General features: G+C 46.2%; 1 protein-coding gene across 1 annotated transcript in view; it reads right to left on the bottom strand.

The window, feature by feature from the left end:
- Nucleotides 1-7,210: 7,210 nt before the first annotated feature.
- The window catches only part of LOC126228343 (translation initiation factor IF-2-like), a 140,429-nt gene continuing 122,436 nt past the window's right edge, over nt 7,211-25,203 (bottom strand). Inside the window, exon 9 of the mRNA XM_049942292.1 lies at nt 7,211-7,576. Coding sequence (XP_049798249.1) covers nt 7,211-7,576 — 366 coding nt within the window. The remainder of the gene's footprint in view (nt 7,577-25,203) is intronic.

The following is a 25,203-nucleotide window of genomic DNA, read 5'->3' on the forward strand; positions in this document are numbered from 1 at the left end:
GCGAACTTAAGGAAAAAGGTGTGCTTAGAATAATCCAAGACCAACCCAGTCTTACTGATGAAATGAGGCCCCATATTTACATCAACCAGCTGTTCCTTAACTAAAGATAATGACATAGACCAGGAAATCTTCCCTACCGAAACACTCCCTCGGACCCAACAGTGCAAAGGCAACATTTGGCCATTGCCCACCCGAAATCTCTGCACCAGAGAAGGGACCGACCGAAGTTTCGTAAGATGTCCAAATTCCAAAATCCACTCGAAGCTCAATAATGGAAAGGAGCTACCAGAATCCAAAAGAGCACAAATCGGTTCGCCACCTACTCGAGAAGAAACGTAAGGCAAGGGCGGTGATGAGGAAGCGACAACACGGGTACGCCAGGGTCTAAAGGCTCGATCCCGAGGTCGCTGCCCAGCCCGGCTCTGGCTGCGCGAGACTGAAGGCAAGAGCGTACCAAATCAGCCGTACTGCCGCACCTGTAACAACGCCGGGGTTCCCTTCTAATGACTTCAGCTGATGTAGAGACTTGGGATCCATCACCGACGGCCTGCCCCTTAGCCTCGTGCCGTACATCTTTCCAAAGAGTCAATACCGATACCATTACAACCGCGTTACGAAGATCTTCCCAGGCTGAAGGCTGCTTATGGAAGACAAAATGCGACTTACCGCCGCGCGCATTACCCTTAGGACAATAGACACCTATTCTTGTTCCGGGAAAACACTCAACAAAGCCAAAGAGGCCGTCTGAACTCCACCGACATACTGATGTAACTGCTCCTCATCGCGCTGTGCATTCATAAATGTAACGACGCTCAAGCTGTATTCGAGCTCCAGTGGTCAACCTTTGCCTAATCACGAGCTCCCTCAATTGCTCTATGTGAACCCTTCTGCCATGGCTCGCGAGAGGAGGTCCTGCAACGCACCTCTATGCCAGCGGGTACAGCACTGACAAAATTACGTGAAAGGCACCCGTATGTTGTCCAAGGCGAACCAACAACCATAATACACTAATGGCCATTAAAATTACTACAACAAGAAGAAATGCAGATGATAAATGGATATTCATTGGACAAATGTATTATACTAGAACTGATATGTGATTACATTTTCACGCAATTTGGGTCCATAGATCCTGAGAAATCAGTGCCCAGAACAACCACCTCTGGCCGTAATAGCGGCCTTTACACGCCTGGGCATTGAGTCAAACAGAGCTTGGATGGCGTGTACAGGTACAGCTGCCCATTCAGTTTCAACACGATGCCACAGTTCATCAAGAGTAGTGACTGGCGTATTATGACGAGCCAGCTGCTCGGCCACCATTGACCAGACGTTCTCAGTTGGTGAGAAATTTGGAGAATGTGCTGGCCAGCGCAGCAGTCGAACATTTTCTGTTTCCAGAACGGCCCGTACAGGACATGCAGCATGCGGTCGTGCATTATCCTGCTGAAATGTAGGGTTTCGCAGGGATCGAATGTAGGGTAGAGCCACGGATCGTAACACATCTGAAATGTAACGTCCACTGTTCAAAGTGCTGTCCGTGCGAACAAGAAGTTACCGAGACGTATAACCAATGGCATCCCATACCATCACGCCGGATGATACGCCAGTATGGCGATGACGAATACACGCTTCCAATGTGCGTTCACCGCGATGTCGCCAAACACGGATGCGACCATCATGATGCTGTAATCAGAACCTGGATTCATCCGAAAAAATGACGTTTTGCCATTCGTGCACCCAGGTTTGTTGTTGAGTACACCATCGCAGGCGCTCCTGTCAGTGATGCAGCGTCAAGGGTAACCGCAGCCATGCTCTCCGAGTTGATAGTCCATGCTGCTGTAAACGTCGTCGAACTGTTCGTGCAGATGGTTGTTGTCTTGCAAACGTCCCCTCTGTCGACTCAGGGATCGAGACGTGGCTGCACGATTTGTTACAGCCCTGCGGATAAGATGCCTGTCATATCGACTACTAGTGATACGACGCGTTGGGACCCAGCACGGCGTTCCGTATTATCCTCCTGAACCCACCGATTCCATATTCTGCTAACAGTCATTGGATCTCGACCTACGCGAGCAGCAATGTCGCGATACGATAAACCGCAATCGCGATAGGCTACAATCCGACCTTTATCAAAGTGGGAAACGTGATGGTAGGCTTTTCTCCTCCTTACACGAGGCATCGCAACAACGTTTCACCAGGCAACGCCAGTCAACTGCTGTTTGTGTATGGGAAATCTGTTGGAAACTTTCCTCGTGTCAGCACGTTGTAGGTGTCACGACTGGCGCAAACCTTGTGTGAATGCTCTGAAAAGCTAATCATTTGCATACCCCAGCATCTTCTTCCTGTTGGTGAAATTTCGCGTCTGTATCACGTCATCTTCGTCGTGTAGCAATTTTAATGGCCAGTAGTATAATTTCTCGATCTGTTCAAGTCACTAAACAACTAATTTAGTGATATCTCGGTAGAAATACGCCAGGGGATTAGGTAAATTGGGAAATATTGCGTCTAACTTGACAGAGGATGTAACCGTACCAGCCCCGGGCAGCCTCTCGCCGTGTTCCTGACACAGGACGTCCCGCTCTTCAGTCCTCTTCCCATCCATTTCTAAACACATAAAATTAAGCAGTAAGCTCTTCCAAGGCTGACATGCCCAAATGCGCTATCCGATTAGTTAAATGCATTAATTGCGTCCGCACCCTATTAAGCTGACAAAACACAAATAGTGTCATCAAGGCCCCTAACAGCCTTAAACAAAAATTCAGTGGCAGCTCCTGTCTTACCCACCACCGCCGAAGTGACAGCAACCGGATGAAGAACGGCAGCGCGTAAACGAGCCACTAAATCAGGAACACTGCCGTCAGCAGGTTGGCGCTTTATTGTCAGCTCGTAAACGAGATGGTCCTTCCTGAGCAGGCCGATCCCTGGACGCTGTCTGACCGCCATTTGGATACACAGCAAGCAATCAACCATCAAAACAATACTGTGGCACACAACAGAAAACAAGGGACACTCTGACAGTAACTGGAATGGCAAGCACAAACGTAACCACATTCTGCTGCCAATGAAATGTCTCGGCTAGCAGGACAGAGCGGATTAGGTTGTGGATAGGGGCCAAATGAGTTCCTCTCAGTTGCACTCGACATACAATCCTTATTTATCAACACACAATATTACAACGACGATGCAAAACACTCAAAACTTGGATCGACCTCCTTTCATTAACTTTAGATAGGCTGAAGGCCAGATTCAAAATCCAAGACACAAGGTTCTTCTGGAGGTTTCAACCAAGAATACTTTCTCAATCTTCAACTTAATCGGCTGAAGGCCTTGGCAACTTAATTTTAATGGAACTATGCTGGAGGTTGCATATTAAGCAATAAGAGGAGCTTCAATCAAAAGGCAGACGGCCTTATCAAATTGGGCTGAAACGCCGAGTCTCGGTCCGGCACACCGTTTTAATCTGCCAGGAAGTTTCATATGAGCGCACACTCCGCTGTAGAGTGAAAATTTCACTCTAGAACTATGAAAGTGACAGTAACGATGTGAATCTAATAATAAACATTTCCTTGATCTCTAATATTTTGAAAAATAACGTATCATGCCAAGTTTGCAAAGAAAGAAGACTGGAAATGAAAATGACTTCACACATTCCTCATAGTGGTAATAGTGGAAAGACGGTGAATGATATAAATGTTAGGCTAGTGTTATGGCTTGCGTTGCATTGGCAAGGGCAGCGCTGCAGGGACAATGTTATGTGGAATTATGAACTTGCCAAATCCACCAACCAAGTTTGGATTTTATAATGAATAGGTGGGGTCTTCTGCTGAAGATATTGCTCAAGCAATAATCAAGAAAGCAGTTGAAGAAGCTGTGACAGATAATGGTAATTGTAGAGATTTAACTGTTGCTATAAATGGATCATGGCATCATAGAGGTCACAAATCTCTAAATGGAGTTGTGACTGCGAAGTAATTGATGTTGCTATTCTCTAAAAGCATTGTAGATATAAGGGCAATACCAAGGACGGACGTAGTGAAAGTTGTGAAGAAAATTTTCACGGCACGAGTAGAGCGATGGAAGTAGAGGGAGTGAAAGCAATTTCCTCCAGATCACAGGAGTGGTATAATGTACGATACTCTATCTGTGAGATGGTGATTCTAAGGGATATAAAGCTGTAGAGGAACTCAAACCTTATGGGAACGAAATTCACATTATAAACAGGAGTGCATTGGACATGTGCAGAACCGCATGGGGGCTCGCTTGCGCAAACAAAATTGGACATTAGGATGCCAGAAGCTTAGTGATGGTAAGACCCTTGGAGGAAGAGGAAGATCGTCAGACGAAGCAATTGAAAGACTGCAGAGGTATTATGGGTGTGCAATTAGACAAAATACAAGAAGCATTGAGAATATGAGGAGAGCAGTATGGGCAGTATTTTTTTCATATTGCATCAACAAATGAGCACCCACAACATGCACTGTGCCCCACAGGTGATGACTCATGGAGCAAGTACCAATCAGAAAAGGAATGTGCCCATAAAAACCGTTGGCCAAATGCTGTAATCGATGTAATTAACCCCATATTCAGAGATTTATCACAGCCACGTTTATTGGAAAAGTGTTTACATGGGAAAACACAAACTCCAAATGAAAGTGTAAGTAATTTAATTTGGATAAGGATTCCCAAAAGAGTGTTTGTACGGATTAAAAACATTGAATTTTGCAGTGTATGACGCAGTGGCCACATACAATGAAGGAAACATTATCAAATGTGATGTGCTGAAACGTTTAGGTTTCCAACCTGGACACAATGTCATTTCCACAATGCGCCTCATTGATGAAGAAAGTCGAAAAAGGTGCAGGAAGAAGACACAAAAGCCTACAACATGCAGCAAAAGGGAATAAAAGACCATCTAAAAAGAAACACTGGAAAAAGAAGAAGATGCTGATACATCATCATATGGGGCAGGAATGTATTAAAAAACTTTGGAAGCCATTTCCCGTAACTTTAAAATTTTCGTTTTTGAGGAACATTTTCTCAAAAACTGCTAACAGTATATCAATGAAATTTATACACAATATTTTTTACTTCTTTTCCTTCATTTTTATAGCAAATTGTAAGAAAATATTGTATAATTCAAGAGTTATAGAAGAAAAAGTGCAAAATTTTAGAGAAAAAATTAGCATCTATTTAAAAAATTGTAAAACAAAAACCAATAAATATTTCTTAACATGGCATTATAACTTTGTAGAGAAATATTCACTGAACGTGTAGTCCAAATTTCAGAGCAATATGTTTAATGGTTTTAGAAAAAATGTTCCTTCTATTTGCTAAAATTGACATGGAGGAGTTGGACGTTTCGGCTCCCCTTAAGCATTAGAAGAGTTTCAATTTTAAAGGCCAGAGGGCCATATCTTAAAACATTTCGTATAAAATAAAGAACAACAATCTCATGCCTTAAGGGAAAGACAAGGACATTAATTTAAGAGATATTAATACTCAGCTGAGGGCCACATAGGAACAAATATGTTTAATGGCTTAAGGCCTAGAAAGAGTTTCAATCTAAAAGGCATAAGGCCTTATCTCATAACCTCTCCAGTAAAATTCTGGTGAAGGACCCATATAAAAATATAACAATATCATACCTTAAGGGCAAGACAAGAACATTAATTTAAGAAATATTGATACTCGGCTGAAAGCCACAAATAAACCAAATAACTAAAATCCAATCAGGGAAATTCCTACATAACACACAAGAAACGGCGCTCAGAAGTTTCCAAGGGTCGACCTGGGAGTGTAAGAATAACACCCGTTAGGCGAGACAGGCAGAACATCCAACAACTTCTTGATCTGGAGGCAAATCAACTGAGAGACAGCTGACAGACCAATAAGCAGATCAATTCCGCTCCACACAACCAGCAAAACGACCACAAGATTTATATACACTACACACTATATTGGCACAAACAACGACCAACAACACCTCACCTGTCGAATTACACGTCACGCTGCACAGCAACAACATGACGAGGAAAATACACAGAATAAAATTATGTCAACGACCAGGGCAGGTAAGCAGAACATCGACGGCCATGAGGCAGATTTAATACTACAGGCTTCCAGCCACTTTGCCATAAGCCTAAAGCACAAATATTGCATAAGGCTTGACGACATTCTCGGAGTCATTCTGCTAATGTATATCTATGATACATGCGCGGCTACGGTCAGCGAATGGACGCTCTCTTGGGTGTTCAGTAGCTTGTACATGCGCGGCTACGGTCAGCGAATGGAAGCTCTCTTGGGTGTTCAGTAGCTTGTAACACAAGCACTACTGCCCGTGTAGTGTAAGCTTCGCACCAACACACTGACGATGCGACACAGAAGTTGCTTCGCGATTGCATACTACACGCACCCTGCCGTCGTCTCTCCAAGAGACTAATGTCGCCTCCAGGAGTTGTCTCGCCATTAGGCGGGTGCTTGGCTATTGCATAAACATCGAGGGCACTGTCGACGTCATTCTGCTGCTCTACATCTACGAAACTTGCGCCGATACGGTCATCGCATATAACCCGAAGTGGCTGTCCAGTAACTTTTAACCGATGCACTGTTGCCGGTTTATTGCAACGCATGCACACTGACATTGACGATGGGCTACAGATATGGCTTCGCCATTGCATACTACTAGTTCTGAGCCGACGTCAATACACGGCAGTAATGCCGCCCTCAGAAACCGCCGTGCTGTCCTATTGCATACGCCTCCAGGACAATGTCGCAGTCATTCTGCCAGTGTATATCCATGTTAGAGGTGTGGCTACGGTCACCACATGGGATCTCTCCTGGGAGTCCAGTAATTTGTAACTGATGCACCACTACCCGTCTACTGAAACCTTCGCAACCTCACCTTGACAATGCAGCACAGAAATTGCTTCGCTATCGCACACTGTAGCCTCCTTGGCGACTTCTCTCCAAGAGACTAATGCTGCCCTCTGTAAATATGTATGTAGGTGAACATGTAGGTTAAACATTCGCTGTTATTTATGAAAAATGGCGACGTGTTTTGTGGCAGCTACCTAATAACTCTTCGACATTATTTTTGCAGTTAATATGTTATTTATAAAGTTTTAACCTCAGCACTAAAACTGAACGATTTTTGTTCGTTTGCTGTAACACGGACACGTTCTGTTTCGGACGTTACGGCTGCACGTGGCGGCTAGTTCCGCCACTCACTAGCAGCCTGCCAGCACTCGGCGCGGTCCTCGGCTGCCGATGCGGCCGCAGCGCCGCCCCCGCCGCCGCCTCCGCCGCCGCCCCCGCGCCTCTGAGCCTGGAGGTAACGGAGCGGATGACCCCGGCAGCGGTGGCAGCCTCTCGCGGCGCGACCGCAGCCGCCGCCGCCGCCCGCCCCCGTAGCCACACTCCGTACCACGGGCAGGCAGCCAGGCGTCACTCCACTGCCGCCGCCGCCGCCGCCGCCGCCGCCGCCACCGGTACCGCACATTAAGGAGGCGGCGCGGCCAGCCACGACGTGTATGGCGGCAGGAGGCAGGCTGACACGGCGCAGCGGCCGCCGACCTCGCTTTGCGCCGCCACCAGACACACGTCAACCGTCCCAACCACTCTCTGCCTATACCTGCTCCTGCCGTACAAATTGTTTATGCATTTTCCTCGATGAAGTTCACTATTCAAACGTCGTGACTCCTAAAAACTGTGCGTGTTTGACTCGCGTACTCAGGCTTCTGTACAAACTTAAGTGTGTATACAGATAGTTCGCACGTTACACGGATCAACAGTTTAGACCATATTTTCCTGTTATTCATATCGATAGCTGCAACTTTACGTTATCCATTCCTGACAAAAAGGGGTGTTGACAGACAAACAGTCGGATAAGAAATGATAAAACAATTTTTTTTTTCGTACGATATAATTCAATGAAGAATTTTTGCATGTTTCACATTAGTTGTGCCGTGGAACTCGCTTCTTGCCAAATTTCACGATTCTGTATCACCGGGAAGTACCGTATAAGTTTTCATGAGTGAGTTTGACGGTATCAAAATATGTCAGATAAATGGTTCAAATGGCTCTGAGCGGGTCTAGGCGCTACAGTCTGGGACCGCGCGACCGCTACGGTCGCAGGTTCGAATCCTGCATCGGGCATGGATGTGTGTGATGTCCTTAGGTTAGTTAAGTTTAAGTAGTTCTAAGTTCTAGGGCACTGATGGCCTCAGAAGTTAAGTCCCATAGTGCTCAGATCCATTTGAACCATTTTGTTAACTGCAATAACTGGACTTCATCCTAACCATTAGAAAAACCCACATGCCGTAATACCATTTTGTTCGCACTTGACTGTTGTCACTACAGTTTATGTTACATAACGTTTTCCAGACATTCGTCCGATCCAAAGCTTTCCATTGGTTGCCAAAAGATACAGTGTGGTTCATCGCTACAAGTCGCTTTTTTGCAACCTGTTGTGTACAGATTCATACACAAAGGTAAGACGAGGTAGTCTACAGAGTTATTCGGTAACTGTCGTCATAGGAAAGCAGGACAGGAGCAGGAATGTTTAGCAAACAAGTTATCACAGTAAACAGAATATTTGCTTAACTTGTATTTCTCCAGGTGTGTGTAGAGTTACTACAAATAATACAACAAGAATTAGAGTCCAGCAGTCACTAAAATGAGGCTTACCGCACTAAACTCGAATGATAGTGTTGTAGCGACGTGGCTCCAAGTGCAAATGCGCACGAGTGGCAGCCAGTGGCCACCCTACATCGTGGCAGCAGAGGGTGCTCGTGCTAAGGAGCCACTGGAGGTGTGGACCGGCAGGTGTGCACCGTTGGGTCCACTGGATGCCCCGCGACCGCTACTGCCACCACGTGGAAACTTGGAATTCCATTACCAACTTCGGAACACCTGTGGGTTGTTACCCATACTTGATGCCACACAGTCATCCACTGTCCAGTGATATGCCTCTTGATATGGCCTCAAGTGTCCCTTCGCACTGAGTATAGAAATGTGTGGCTTACATACAACTGGTCGAACATTGAGCCCCAATCCTTTTAACTCCTTACATACAGTCACTGTGCTAGCCAGACTACTGAGAATACTTAGGAACTCGTAAGTCATCTTTTTCCTTGAGTCCATCTGATTTCTTACAACCTCCGCAATACCTGGCGGAGACTGTGCGTCACTGATCAAGCCTCTCTGGTGGTGGCTTAGCTATGATTGTTCCTTTATTTTTCCACATCACAGTCACATTACCGACAGTCGACGTGTGCAGCTTTGGAAGGGCTGAAATGTCCCTCACGGACACTTAACTGAGGTGACATCGAATGACTAGTCCGTGTTTCCCTGACCGATCCATCTGCTTTTACTGCTTCGCTACTGACAGCACAATACTCCGAGGCACCTTTGATACAACCTATCCTATCTCTCGTCATTTATACTGTTCAGTTGAGCGGCGCTATATGTGTTTGAGTACCTTTCATCAGATACTATAGGCAAAGAAAATTTTACTTATTTTCCATACACATTACAGCAGGTAGAATACATGATTAAATTTGCAGATTATTTGGGGATATACGGGGTGGAAAATTTTGTACGCAGGGTTGCCAGAACTAGAATCGGCCTGGGCATCGAGTCGAACTGAGCTTGGATGACAGATACGAGTATGTCGTTCCATGCTGCTTCAACTCGTACGTCGTACAGGCTGGTGAGTGGTGGTGGCGTGCTAGTCCCTGTTCAACCGAGGACCATACGGTTTCGACGCGTGAGACATCTGGAGGACGTACTGACCAGGTTAACCCTGGAAGTACCTCCGTATTCGGGTGGCTTAAGACAACAGAAACAACACGAGGTCTTGCGTTATCTCGCTGGAGGATAAAGCAACAGTGACTTCGCAGCACCAAGGGATCAAACTTAAAACGCGAGAATTGCAGCGCCCTGCTATCCACATAATGCGAACCAGATGTCACCCTGTTGCATGGCATCCCTTTCCAATTGCGCCAGGTGCCACGTGCTGGGACGGATGACGGTGACAAATGCAATCTGCTAACATAGGTACGTACGCAGAACCAAGAATCGTTTAAAACAGACGATGGTGTGCCACTCGCTTCTCCATTGTTCGGGGTGGGTCCACCGCTGTCGGTGCGAATTTCTTTGTTGCTGCATCAAGAGCAGCAGCAACATCGACCGCCGTGCTGACAGTCCTTGATGCTGCAAACGCCGTAGCACTGCCAGTTTGGGTAATCGTCGTGCCTACAGCAGGGCCATTTCCTGACTCGAGCTACGTGGCGTCTATGTACGACGCTTTACTCTCGGCTCAACAGTATGCTGCACTTCCGGGTGCTGGTAGTGACAGGACATTGAGATCCTATATGATGTTGAGTGTGACCTTTCCGAACCAATCACTTCCATCTTCAGATGACAGTCTTGGCATACCAAACAAGGGGAACAGCAAAATTGTAGAAAGAGTCACCATAGTCTTGATGCACAGAGTGTACAGGTAGCGATAGATTTCTGCATCCCTATAAACTCTGTGGTGTCACCGCAAGACACCACACTTGCTAGGTGGTAGCCTTTAAATCGGCCGCGGTCCGTTAGTATACGTTGGACCCGCGTGTCGCCACTGTTAGTGTTTGCAGACCGAGCGCCGCCACACGGCAGGTCTAGAGAGACGTCCTAGCACTCGCCCCAGTTGTACAGCCGACTTTGCTAGCAATGGATCACTGACAAATACGCTCTCATTTGCCGAGACGATAGTTAGCATAGCCTTCAATTACGTCATTTGCTACGACCTAGCAAGGCGCCATTACCAGTTTATATTGAGATTGTAATTAATGTATCATCAAGAGCGATGTTCTCCAATTATGGATTAAAGTTAAGTATTCCAGAAGCTATGTACTATTTTTGGCTACTATAACTCCTTTAACTGTTCCAGACCTCACGCCAGTCTGCGTGAGCTTAAACGCGTGCATTTCGGCCTCCTCTAGCAACACGGTGTTGGCTCTCTTGCCAACACATCATATGGCGACGAGTGTAAAAACGGTCTTCTTCTTTATACTTGCTTAAATTACTTGTGTCATGGTTTCTCCACAATCCAGATGTACTGTCCGAATTTTATCGCTTGCAGAATCAGCAGACGCAGGCCTTATTGGATGCCCTTGGACAGCTCGTCCAGGGTCAACGTGCAATGCAAAACGATGCGGCTGCCGCGCTCCACCGCTACCGCCGCCACAACACGCTGTTGCACCACCTTTTCGTCCTTTTGATGCTGCACTGGAAAGCTGGACGGAGTGGTCACGCCAATTTGGATTCCATCTCGCCGGCTACAGAATTCAAGGTATTGAGCGGCATCCTTTTTTGCTTTCTTGTGTAGGAGTGTCCACCTACCGTGTGATAGTGAAATTGTTTCCCCGACGCGACGTAGCAACTCTGTCCTACAACGAAATTTTGTCTGCATTAGATGCATATTTCAAAGAATCTGTCAATGTCGTTGCAAAAAGGTATACGTTCTTTCGTACAAAACGTATGGCCAGTCAAACTAATAGGGAGTGGGTTGCAACTTTGCAAGGCCTTACTAGGGATTGTGCTTTTGAGTGTGAATGTGGACTCCCTTATTCAGTTACTATGGTACGTGATGCAATTGCACAGAACGTTTCTGATATTCGTATACGGGAACAGATTTTGAAACTAGTCAATCCCTCCCTTCAACAAGTGATGGACATATTGGATAGGCAAGACACACTTGACTTTGCTCAGGAACATTTGCAACTTCGCCAGCCGTGTGTCACATTAACCGGCCTGTCGGGCGAGCTGCACGGAACAGTAAACAGCCCTCGCGCCCGTCCACGCAGCTGCCGCCAAGCTCTCCGCTACGTGTGACGCGCAAGCAAGCAAATGCAGTGCTAAAATCATGCCCGCGGTGCGCTACTAGACATTCGCGTGAGAATTGCCCGTCACGCCAAGCTATTTGCTTTTTCTGTAATAAAAAAAGACATGTTCAAAGTGTTTTCCAGAAACAGCTCAGAACGACCATTCACAACCATTCCAGGCCCTTTGCTTCGCGCCGGAATCGAACCAAGAATACTCAGGCTCGTGAACCTTCGCCCATGGACATTCATGTAGTTCATTCCGCTCCGCCAAGTGCCGCTCTTTTTAACAGTGACTGTGTTCGTCCCACAAATAGTGTGCTTCGACATCGCCGGAAATGGTTCAAATGGCTCTGAGCACTATGGGACTTAACAGCTATGGTCATCAGTCCCCTAGAACTTAGAACGACTTAAACCTAACTAACCTATGGACATCACACAACACCCAGCCATCACGAGGCAGAGAAAATCCCTGACCCCGAGACATCGCCGGAAATCGCGTCAAGTCGCAAGTGCTTCTGTACCAGTGTCTGTTCACGTTGCACGAGACACTCGCTCTTGTCGTCAGCAGCACAATAAACTTTTTGTAGATTTCGTCATTAATGGCAACGTGATCCCATTCCAGCTCGATACCGGAGCTGCAGTTTCATTGATCAATAAAGACACGTACCAACAACTGGGCACACCTCCGTTGCGTGCCGCAAATGTTAAGTTAACTAGCTATTCCGGTCAGAATATCTCTGTGTAGGACAGTGCAGCCTTCTTGCAACATACAAGAGACAAACAAAACTTGTGTCATTTTACGTTCTTCGTTCTTCTTCTGCAGTGAACTTGTTTGGTTTAGATTTATTTCAGTTGTTTAACTTGCCTATAGTAAATCAGGTCCTATCAGTGAACCAGACTGTGCCTTCAGACAGTGCTTCTCGTCTATGTGAAGAATTTGCAGACATTTTTGCACCGGGCCTCGGTTGCGCTAAGAACTATACAGCACATTTGGCACTGAAAGTAAACGCGCAACCGAAATTTTTCAGAGCGCGCAATGTTCCCCACGCATTGCGTGATGAGGTCGCAAGAACATTACACGATTTGGAATCACAAGGTGTGATTGAACGTGTGCAGGCTTCTCTCTGGACATCACCCTTAGTAATTTTGCCAAAACCTTCCGGAAAATTGAGACTTTGTGTGGACTTCAAGGCAACAGTGAATCCACATCTAGTGATTGCAACTTTTCCTTTACCCCGCCCGGAAGATCTTTTTGACAAACTGTGCCTGGGTACATATTTTTCGATGTTGGACCTCGCAGATGCGTACTTGCAAATACCGGTGGACGAAGACTCCCAGCGCGTTTTGGTGGTTACCACGCATCTTGGTTTGTACCGATTCAAAAGATTGCCATTCGGGTGTGCATCCGCCCTTGCATTGTTTCAGCAATATCTGCAAACTGTTTGTGCCTCGGTCCCTACTGCAGCAAACTGTCTGGACGATATTGTGATCTCCGGTAAGACGGAAGAAGAACATTTAGCCAATCTCAGAACATTATTTCAGGTCTTGCGACAAAATGGTCTTCGCTTGCGGAAGGACAAATGTTTGGTTTTTGCTCGTGACTTACCCTAAAAAATGGTTCAAATGGCTCTGAGCACTATGGGACTCAACTGCTGAGGTCATTAGTCCCCTAGAACTTAGAACTAGTTAAACCTAACTAACCTAAGGACATCACAAACATCCATGCCCGAGGCAGGATTCGAACCTGCGACCGTAGTGGTCTTGCGGTTCCAGACTGCAGCGCCTTTAACCGCACGGCCACTTCGGCCGGCGACTTACCCTATCTGGGACATGTAATCAATGCCCAAGGCATACATCCCAGTCCAGAGCACCTCCTTGCCATACAAGACTTGCCTTCGCCGCAGAATCTGAAGCAGCTACAGAGTGTGCTGGGAAAAATAAATTACTACCATAAATATGTGCGCCACGCCTCTTCCATTTCAGCTCCGCTTCATCGCTTACGCCGTAAAGGTGTTCCGTTCGTCTGGACGACGGAATGCGAACGCGCCTTTCGCCAGTTGAAATCGGCGTTGCTTTCCAATACTTGCCTTACGCCATTCGATCCCCAGAAACCCCTTTTGTTGATGGTAGATGCATCGGATTTCGGGATCGGTGCTGTGCTTGCGCACAAAGATGGATCGCATGATCGCCCTATTGCCTTTGCGTCCAAATTGCTCTCGTCTGCGCAAAGAAATTATTCACAGATAGAGAAAGAAGCTTTGGCTCTCGTATTTGGTGTTACTAAGTTTCATGATTTCTTGAATGGTCGTCACTTTACCATCATCACAGACCACAAACCTTTGACATCGCTTTTTCATCCGAACAAGCCTGTACCTCCACGTACAGTGCAGAAATTCATTCGCTGGTCTATTTTCCTCTCGCAGTACCGCTGCGATATCTTGTATCGGTCCACTGCTAAGTACGGAAACGCCGATGCGTTGTCCCGTTTGCCTGTTGCTGAGGATAGAGCATTCGATTCTTCCGAACTTGCTTGCATGTTCATTGATGCGGAAACCGATGACGTGGTCGAATCGTTTCCGATTGATTTTCGTCGTGTAGCTACAGCCACAGCTGCTGACCCGGTCCTTGCTACCGTTTTGCGTTTTGTTGCTACTCAATGGCCTTTGTCAAAGTCACGGATCGAGGATCCGTTGGTTCGCCGATTTTTTGCTCACAAGGAGAGACTTTTTGTACGACGTGGTGTTTTGCTGTCGCGTTCTGATAATGATCAGTCCAGGGTCGTGGTCCCACGTTCGTTACAGTCCTCTGTCTTACGGCTTCTCCACCAAGGACATTGGGGTATAGTGCGAACGGAACAACTTGCTCGTCAGCACTGTACTTGGTTCGGAATCGATGCTGCGATTACGAATATGTGCTCTTCTTGCATGGCGTGTGCCGAACAACAATCTGCACCACCGCGGAAAGTCTTTGCATGGCCGAAAGCCACTTCCCCTTGGCAACGCTTACACATCGATTTTGCTGGTCCATTCTGGAATGCTCGATGGTTGGTTGTGGTAGATTATTTCAGTAATTTTCCTTTTGTTGTCAGGATGTCTTCCACGACGTCATGTGCCACCATCCAAGCGTTATCTGCTATCTTTTGCATTGAAGGTCTTCCACAGACTATTGTTTCCGACAATGGCCCACAATGCATGTCCGCAGAATTTCAGTCCTTCTGCAATGCCAATGGTATTCAACATCTGACATCCGCGCCGTTTTCGCCTGTCAAACGGTGCCGCTGAACGATTGGTCCGGACTTTCAAGTCACAGATGTTGAAGTTCAAAGAGGCGCATTCTCGGGAGGACGCGTTATTGCTCTTTTTGTCCTCGTATCGCTCTCAGCCCCGAGATGGTCGCTCGCCGGCTGAGTTGCTCCACGGTCGTCCTCATCGAACCTTGATGTCTTTGCTCCATCCGCCGCATCAGGTTCCTGTGCAGCGGAAGACACCTGCTTTTGTTCCAGGCGACATTGTATACTATCGCAACTATCGAAGTTCACGGCGTTGGCTCGCAGGGCGCATCCTTCGCTGCCTCGGCCGCGCTATGTATCTGGTTTTGGGGGACTCTGGTGAGGTGCGTCGGCATCTCAGTGAGCTGCGCCTCTGTCGTCGCCTGGGTTCTGCCGCTCCCCGTCTGCATTCAGCGACGGTGCCGTCCGGTCAGCGCCCTGGGGACCCATCTACTGGCTCGCCTCATCCCCAGGTGTTACCGACGCTGCCTTCCATTTTGCCCCATGGCGACGCGCCGCCGCCGCCGCCGCCGCCTGTTCTCCCGCCGGTGACGCCCGCAGTGGACGCGTCGCTGCAACCGCCGGGTGACTCCCTGGGTCACGCGCCGCCGATCGCTTCCCGTGACCAGCTGTCCTCCGACATGAAACTCTTGCCCGTTCCGGACCAGATGGCGTCTTCGCCCGTCGGGTGCACCGCCCCGATGGAGGTCGCCTCTTCGGCCCCTCCTGTATCTCTGCGGGCGCATACACCGCATGTTGGCGTGCACCCTGGACTAGGTTTTCAGGCGTTTCCTAGCTCCCCTCGGACCGAATGGCAGGGTGCGGGTGGCACAGCCTCGCCTGTTGTTAGGCTCCCCACCTCGTCGCATACGTCAACATGGGTTCTCCCCACGGCGGGCGGAAGCCTTATCACACAACCGTTCGCCGATTTGCGGGGAAGGAATGTGGTGTCACCACCAGACACCACACTTGCTAGGTGGTAGCCTCTAAATCGGCCGCGGTCCGTTAGTATACGTCGGACCCGCGTGTCGCCACTGTCAGTGATTGCAGACCGAGCGCCGCCACACGGCAGGTCTAGAGAGACGTCCTAGCACTCGCCCCAGTTGTACAGCCGACTTTGCTAGCAATGGATCACTGACAAATACGCTCTCATTTGCCGAGACGATAGTTAGCATAGCCTTCAGCTACGTCATTTGCTACGACCTAGCAAGGCGCCATTACCAGTTTATATTGAGATTGTAATTAATGTATCATCAAGAGCGATGTTCTCCAATTACGGATTAAAGTTAAGTATTCCAGAAGCTATGTACTATTTTTGGCTACCTTAACTCCTTTAACTGTTCCAGACTTCACGCCAGTCTGCGTGAGCTTAAACGCGTGCGTATCGGCCTCCTCTAGCAACACGGTGTTGGCTCCTCTGCCAACACATCAAACTCTGTTTGCCATCAAATGTTATTTTGCAGCTTGGTAGCTATATTATTTCTTACCACCTGTTGGAATCAATTCTTGGAATTCATGTTTACATGTTTTCGCTATTGCAGTCAGTCACAGACGCAGTCGAGTTTTTTAATTTGTAGCCATGGCAGATGTGAGCAATCGTAGGTGGAATATTGAGGAGCGCTTAGTGACAAGTGTGTGAGTGCACGAACGGAAACACACTGCCAATGACGCACTCCAGGAAAGATTTAATGAGGGTCTATCGCGAAAGACAACATTTCTGCATTGGGAAAGACGTGACTTTGATTTTGGCAGCGTTAAAGGCAGGACGCGGTGTGGAAGGAAGAAGAGACGAGAAGAAACACTTGCCGGGGTCTCTGTTTCTCTACGAAGTCGACACCCAAAGTGCTTGAGAACTCTGTATACCGAGGAGAACAGTGCAACAGACTGGTGGAAATTGAACCTGCCTCACGTAATGATATGGGCAGTAATGGCATCACAACCTCCGCTTGGACCGTAATTTTTTGGACGGCCGGTCAATGGAGCAAATTAAGGTACACGTATTGCACGCCTGGGTGATTCCTCAGCATGAGGAAACTGGCCCACACAGAACGCAAATGGCTGCAGCAAGACGCAGCTGCTGCTCGCTACGCTCTTGCAGTGTGCGAGTTTCTAAATGAAGGCTTTCCAGGATGGTGAATAGGTCCTGATTCATCAGCAACACCAGCTCCCTTCAAATGGTCACCAAGAAGTCCTGACTTCACCACAACTGTTAACGCTCATGTATCCGCACGTCGTTATGGTATTGTTCTTGTTGTTATCTTCAGTCCTAAGACTGGTTTGATGCAGCTCTCCATGCTACTCTATCCTGTACAAGTCTCTTCGTCTCCGAGCAACTACTGCACCTACATCGTTCTGAATCTGCTTACTGTATTCATCTCTTGGCCTCCCTTTAGGATTTTTACCCCCCACGCTTCCCTCCAGTACCAAACTGGTGATCCCATAATGTCTCAAAATGTGTCCTACCAAATGATTCCTTCTCCTAGTCAAATTGTGCCATAAATTTCTTCTCTCCCCAGTTTTAGCCAGTACCTAATCATTAGTTACGTGATGTGCCCATTCAATATTGTGCATTCTTCTGTAGCACCACATTTCAAAAACTTGTGTTCTCTTCCTATCTAAACTGTTTATAGTCCGTGTTTCACTTCCACGCAAATACTTTCAAAAAGGGTTTCTTGAAACGTAAAGCCACACTCGAAGATAATAAATTTCTCTTCTTCAGAAATCCTTTTCTTGCCACTAACAGTCCACATTTTATCCTTCAACGTCCCTACTTCGACTATCTTCCCAAATACCAAAACTCATCTACCACTTTAAGCGTCTCGTTTCCTAATCAAATTCCCTCAGTACCAAATCACCTAAGTCGACTACATTCCATTATCCTCGTGTTGCTTTTGGTTGATGTTCTTCTTGTATCCTTTTTTTTTTAAATGTCCATTCCGTTCAATTGCTGTTGCGAGTTCTTTGCTGTCTCTGGCAGAATTACAATGTCATCAGCAAACGCCAAAGTTTTTATTTCTTCTCTCTCAACTTTAATTCCTACTCCAAATTTTTCTTTTGTTTCCTTTACTGCTTGCTCAATATACAGACTGAATAACATCGGGGATATGCTACAACCCTGTCTCATTCCCTTCTTAACCACTGCTTTCCTTTCGTGTCCCTCGACTCTTATAACTGCCAACTGGTTTCTGTACAAATTCTTAACAGTCCTTGCTCCCTGTATTTTACCCCTGCCCCTTTACAATTTGAAAGAGAGCAGTCCAGTCAACACTGTCAAATGCTTTCCCTAAGACTACAGATGCTACAAACGTAGGTTTGCCTTTCCTTGAACTATCTTCTAAGATAAGATGGTACAGATGAATAATTGCGCATTGCCACTGAGGATACAATTCGCACTATGAAGCCAGACATGCTTGAAAATATGTGGAGTGTGGTGGTCAGTCCACCCTAATCAGACATTTGCTGTTGAGCGGGAGGGCCGGGCCACATAAGCAACGTTCACGGTTTATAAGAACAACACATTTATTAACTTTTCTTTTGGAAATACAATTTTATCTTTAAAATTTTTGTGATAAGGTAAGGTAGTAAAGAATTCTTACAAGCACGGGCAAGCGCCCTATTCAAACAACAGCATTCATCTTTAAACAGGCATTAAGTGATTCGCAAGTTAATTGAATTCTGTAGACAGTAAAACTCGCAAAAGGAGACTACCATAATGAGGTAAAGTTTAAGCAATCATGGATATCACAGATTAAAAAAAAATAAATAAAATACGAACAGATACACCCCATCGTGACAGATTTTCAAAACAGGTGACGTCACATAAGAAGAGGCTAATTCAAGTAGCAGAAGGGGGCCCACTGGAGCCAGACCAGAGGCGGCTGGACCCAGAACCCACAGCAAGCGGGCGAGCTGGACAGGGTGCCGCACACAGTACACTGTAACACACTGAGAAAAAAGGTCTTAAAGCCGTGCTACTATACAATTTCAGGGAAAGGAAAAGGGGGAGGGTAGAGAAAACGACAAACATTAATTCCTCAAACGTAAAATATCTACGATGTACAAAATAATAGCCTATTTCACGAACATTGAAATAAAATAGTCAAGGGTGAATCAATAACTAATGCCCTTGACGTAACCTTAAAGGACGAGGGCGAATAGCGTAGTACCAAGTCAGCTTAGAAATTTAAACTACACTGGTAGGTTAACATATGCTCACTGAAATTGGGGAGCTCATTTAAATTACCCCTTAACAGGATACTGATAAACTTAAACAATCAAGTAAGGCTACCATTTCACTGTTAACAAGTGAACAAGTAATGCAATTAGATAACACAGAACGTGCAGATTCAGTGTTAAGCCTGTGCTTTTAACCAACTATAACAACGTCCACACAACTCAGTGTACCAGGAAAAATATTACAGTTTCACCATACTCGCTTATGCCGTCCGTCACTCCGAGGAGCAATAGTACCAATTAATACACCTCGCTTACTCGGACTGTATCACGTCACAAAATCCAGATAAACGTTTAACCAAACACAAAAAACATGTTTACTTAAACAGCACTAAATAGAGGGGACCTTTTGGTTGGCAAGACAACAGTTTCCAGTCATGGTGCCGACACTTAGGAAGCAAGGATCAGTATAATATGCGCACCAAAAACATGACAAGCAATTCTCACCAAATCGATCGATACAGATCCAAATTAGGGCCGCAGGACTCGATTCGGGTAATGTGGCCGAATCCAGTTCCCACCCTACAAGCCAGGTTCGCTCTTGTAAACGTGTCAAACACACCACAACCTCTGCGTCGTGCCCCGGCCTGCTCAACCACGCTCCCCCTGATTCCGCAGCGCCGTGCGGCTCTCCGGCTGTCCCTCTCTAGCGCCACACAGCCGTCTCGGCCAAAAGCGACGTCAAACGGCCCAGCCCAAAGATCGCACCATGCCGACCCGATCGATCAATCGATACGAGCCGGCACGTCTCAAGGAGATTAACACAGAGGCTTGTGAAAATGTGTTTATACCATGATGGGCAACGTGCCGATGTATTGGACGCTTAATATTTAAGTAATTACTTTTGTTAAAATAAATCAAATCAATTAGCATACGATACTGGGTGTAAGAGGACTCCTCGCCCACGCTGTAGAAGGCCTTACTGCTGCCTGCTTTGTGTGATCATACCGAAGTGCAGACTGTCTGCATATGCAAGTATGTTCTACAATTCGTGCCAACCGGAAATTTGTTGCATCCCGCGTTCATGGTGTTGCAGTTTTAATGGTTCAAATGGCTCTGAGCACTATGGGAGTTAACTTCTAAGGTCATTAGTCCCCTAGAACGTAGAACTACTTAAACCTAACTGACCAAAGGACATCACACACATCCATGCCCGAGGCAGGATTCGAACCTGCGACCGTAGCGGTCGCGCGGTTCCAAACTGTAGCGCCTAGAACCGCTCGGACCCCTTCCCCGGCGGCAGTTTTAATGCCTAGCAGTGGAGTTACTGTACAAAAATGAAGGTAGAAACACAGTGTAATTTTCAGTTTGCACAACTAAGAGTTTACCTTCGCTCCAGTTTTAATTTCCGTTGCGGAAGGTCAGGGTTTCGACAACACCACAGCAAAAGGCGGTATGTGTTCTCTGTTTGGAAGGGGTCCAATTAGCATTCCATCTGTGAGGTTGTGACTTCGCCACTGGGCGTTGCGGTCGCAATTAAGGAGGGACATCATCAAATGTGACCAAAAATTTCGTTATTCGTTTCTGTTTCCATTCAGTAGCAAAACTTATAGTTTCATTTCAGAAATCGCATGGCAAGTGATAAAGAGTCAGTCCACATTGCTAGGTGTTTTCAGTCCAAGCCCTCTTTCGCAACTGTCTGTGGAACGTTAATTGCACTACTGAATATGTCATGAATGCTGTCAAGTCACCATTTAGGTTCGTGCCAAATCTTGACCTACTAAGGCAGTGTGTTCATGTCAGTGTCGAGTCAGAGCCCGAAATACAAATGAATTTCTGAATGAGCTTATTTGGAAACGTTGTCTTCAGACAACAATTTCATCATCTACAGTTGTCAAACTGTTATGCAGTAATCGATTTTAATCATGCTCACGTAGTGAGAGTTAAAAAGTGTTACTGTATTTGGGCTTCGGTGCTGGTAAATTCACTTTAACAGCATGTGAGAAAATTGACCGTCGACGTGCATGTGGAACTGAAATGTCTGTTCAGCGTCTAGTAAGGACAACAAGACAAAAGGAAAGAATTTACGAGAACACGTCCTGAGGACCAGTAACATCCTGAGCACAGGTCTGAAGCGTTCTGAGAAATAATTGAAGAAAATGTAAGTTTAACATTTATGTTCATTTTCCGACAATCACATACTGTGTCAGCTTTTCGGCGCACAGCTGTCTTAGCAGTTCCGTACGCCCCGACCTCGTCAAGGCCGTCTGCTGAGGCAGCAAGCTTCTCGTTTCGCGGGTTACTTCCGTCCAGAGCCGACGATCCTGCCTGGCTACAACAGCTGTGTCCGCAGCGAGACGTCTGCCCAACCAGCTTCCCCCCAGTCTCCACCTTCTACTCGCGGCTTGTACGTCGGATCCCGCTCGGCGTCCGTATCGCTACGGACGCGTCACGTGGCGACGTACGCTGCGGAGTTTTGAGGGCGCAGCTGGGCTCGTGGGTGGTGTTTCGTGCCGCGTCTACTTCCGGAAGCTACCACTAACCCCGCGCCTCGCGCCGGAGTACCGCTGTGCCGGTGAAACTCCGCGACGAGACCGCCACCTTGCTCGGGGTCCGCCTTTCCTACCGCACCGCACCTTTTTGCAGCGCCATCCGATGCGCGGAGTGACTTTGTTGACACCTTATGAATCTCTAGACTACTTCGTGTGTTTGTTTGTAGTTGCATAGTCGGTAATTAGATCTGTTCCTTGGCCACGTGTGAAGATTGTTCTTTGAGCGGTGCCTACCAAGCCTTGCTCTGCCATTTGGTAATCAGCTTGTAAGTTAAGAAAGAAAAGATTCCTACAGTACCTTTTTCGCAGGACAGCTGTGATATAACGTCTTGATACTTGGTCCACACGTCTTTCACAGTGTAATAAACAAACACACCCAATTAAATTTCCTAACTCTTTTCTAAGGTGAGGTGTGTGGATAAAGATGCTGCAATCCCCTTACCGATTCCTAAGAGAATGATGTGCAACGTTATAAACATTTTTGTCAAAAGTATTAAAAATTGCTTACGTATATGTAAGCATAACATAGTTCAATTTTGGCAGTGAAAGATTCAGTAGTGTATGAGGAGGAGTACACTTAGTAGTTATAGATGCATTACAGTTGATATCCGTATACTAATTTCTAAAGTTGAAGAAAAGTTTTGAAAACTGAGTTTAGCGTTGCCTTATACTATTACTAACCACGACATAAAATTTTACTTGTGCATCTGTAATATTTTAGGCTCTCTGTTAGATAACATGAGAATATCCATTTCATCCGCATCCTCTCCCTCACCCTAAAACATCCTCAACAAATAAGTTGTAAATTCATTTGTAACTTGACACCCTGGGTGAAACCCGTTTTAGTATTTATTTTTATTTTAATTTTTAATTCTTTTTCGGAACTCGCCAATGCACTCATTTCAAGATTGGAAATTGTATAATACAGACTACAATTAGTTTTGACAATTGAAAGTAGACATTAGTTTACGTCGTACTTAGGTACGAAGTTGTACAGACTTAAGGAAATACGTATTCCTACTTAAAACAATTTTTATAACGACAGAATACGTAAACGACTAAATAAGATGAAACTGCAACAATGTCATACAGGATACACACAGGTAGTATGATATAAAAACGCTACTGATGACACAATAAGAAATGATATATCGCCGTTCGTAAACATTTATGATTTTCTCAATTCAATTCATATTAATAAGCCTATATATATAAACTAGCGAAATGTGCATCTATGGCAGCAAAGGAAGGCAAATATGCTCGTCTTTATTAGAAGACTGTGGCTGAAGTACCGGTTAAAGCTGCCTCTTTCTACTTTCCTCAGCACCTTTAAAAAATTTGCAAAACTTCTGGCGTGGGAAGTTATTCGCGCTCTTGTAGCTCACAACTCATCTCTCACTCCCTCAAAGTCTCCAAACCGTGACTCGCCCACACCCAGTACTCCGTCGCTGTACCTATCTCTTTGTGGCTCTCCAGCAGCTGTCACTGTTTTCTGTCACAGCACTAAGGTAGCTTTGCCACAGTGACGTTTCTTCGTATGAATCCCATTCGGGAAAGAAACTTCGTGAATATTGTTGAAGATTTGACGCGTTGATAATAGTTTCGTGGCAAACTATACATAACGGATCACTTTTCAGAAAAGTAGCGTTTGCAGCTGATTATCAATCAAGGTGCACTTCAGGAATTTAACCGAAAATAATTTCAAATCATTTTCTATCTCTCTCTCTCTTTATTTTTTATTTTTTTAAATTCATTCATCTGACATACAATTTGATACGAATAGGGACAAAGGTATATCAATATGCACTTCAACATACTCGTACATTAATCTTCCACAGACTTAAATTAAGAACAAAAATAAAAGTGATAGTGGGGTTTTGGACCCAGGATGCTAAACCAATTAGCCGCAATTCTAACCAATGTGCCAATATTTCGATCGAGAATATTTCGCGGTCAAAGGTTGTGGAAAAATACCTCGAAAACTGACCGTCGTTTTCTCAGAAACGGTCGAATGTCTGCGGATAAGCCGAAACACATGTTTCCTTGTTTTGAATCGTCTTCCACTGACCGAAATTTCTGAGAAATCGAGTGCGGGCACGTGTCAGTACAAGAGAACAGAGTTAAGCAGTTCGCGGCAGGCCGTTGCTGTTACCATTCACGCGGGCGGAGGAAACTTCTCGTAAGTCTGCTCTTCTGTGGGAACCACTTTCCGCAACACGCTACACTCCTTCTAGTTTGACTGGTCGGTCACAGAGAAGTGATACTGAGATAAAAGAGCAGTGCACAACTGCCCCTGCTGGATTCTCACAGCAGCCCAAAGGAGGTGTCCATTCTGGTACAACGTCTCAAAATGGTTCAAATGGCTCTGAGCACTATGGGACTTAACATATGAGGTCATCAGTCCCCTAGAACTTAGAACTACTCAAACCTAGCTAACGTAAGGACATCACACACATTCATGCGCGAGGCAGGATTCGAACTTGCGACCGTAGCAGTCGCCCGGTTCCGGACTGAACCGCTCGGCCACCGCGGCCGGCACAGCGTCCCACATGGCAAACTTCCCAACAAGAAGCGGCTTACAGGGAAATAAATTGACATTTGGATGAAAAAGAAGCCGCTGTATGAATATCAATACCACAGATGGCACTATAGCACCAAACAAATAATAGAAGCCAGAATGGTCTTCAAAGTAAAGTTGTTTAAAGTAAAAATAAAAAAAAAAACATCTTAAAGACAACACTCAGTAAAGAGAAACACAATTGCACGAAGCAGAGATGTATGATGCGGTACAACAAAAATCTGACACGTTACGACGATTCTTCAGAATTATTAAGATAGATGACTGCTACAGCCACGACCAACCGTCCCAGTTGAGACGCAAGGTACACTGATGAGCCAAAACATTATGACCACCTGCTTAATAGCTGGCTTGTCCGTCTTTGAAACGAAACGAAATACATCACTCATCTTGCGGATCAGTTTGTTGGTACGTTTGTGGAGGTATGTGGCATTAGATGTCCATCCACAAGTCATGTAATTCGCCTTAATAACGAGCCGCTGATTTGAATACGCGGTAATGGAGCCCCCTGGCGACCCAAATGGGATCCACAGAACTTACATCAGGCGAATTTGGTCACCATATTCTCGTCAGACCACTGTAGCATGGTTCTCGCTCTGAGGCATGGATAATTGTAGTGCTCAAAGATGAGATCGCCAACGGGGAAGACATGAAGCATGAAGGGATGCAGGTGGATCGTAACTGTCACCATGTCTTCGATTGATACCACCGGTCCCATGCACGCGTAGTGGAATGTCTGCCACAGCAGAACACTGCTCTCAC

Source organism: Schistocerca nitens, unplaced genomic scaffold (genome assembly GCF_023898315.1).
Source record: "Schistocerca nitens isolate TAMUIC-IGC-003100 unplaced genomic scaffold, iqSchNite1.1 HiC_scaffold_363, whole genome shotgun sequence".
NCBI lineage: Eukaryota > Metazoa > Arthropoda > Insecta > Orthoptera > Acrididae > Schistocerca > Schistocerca nitens.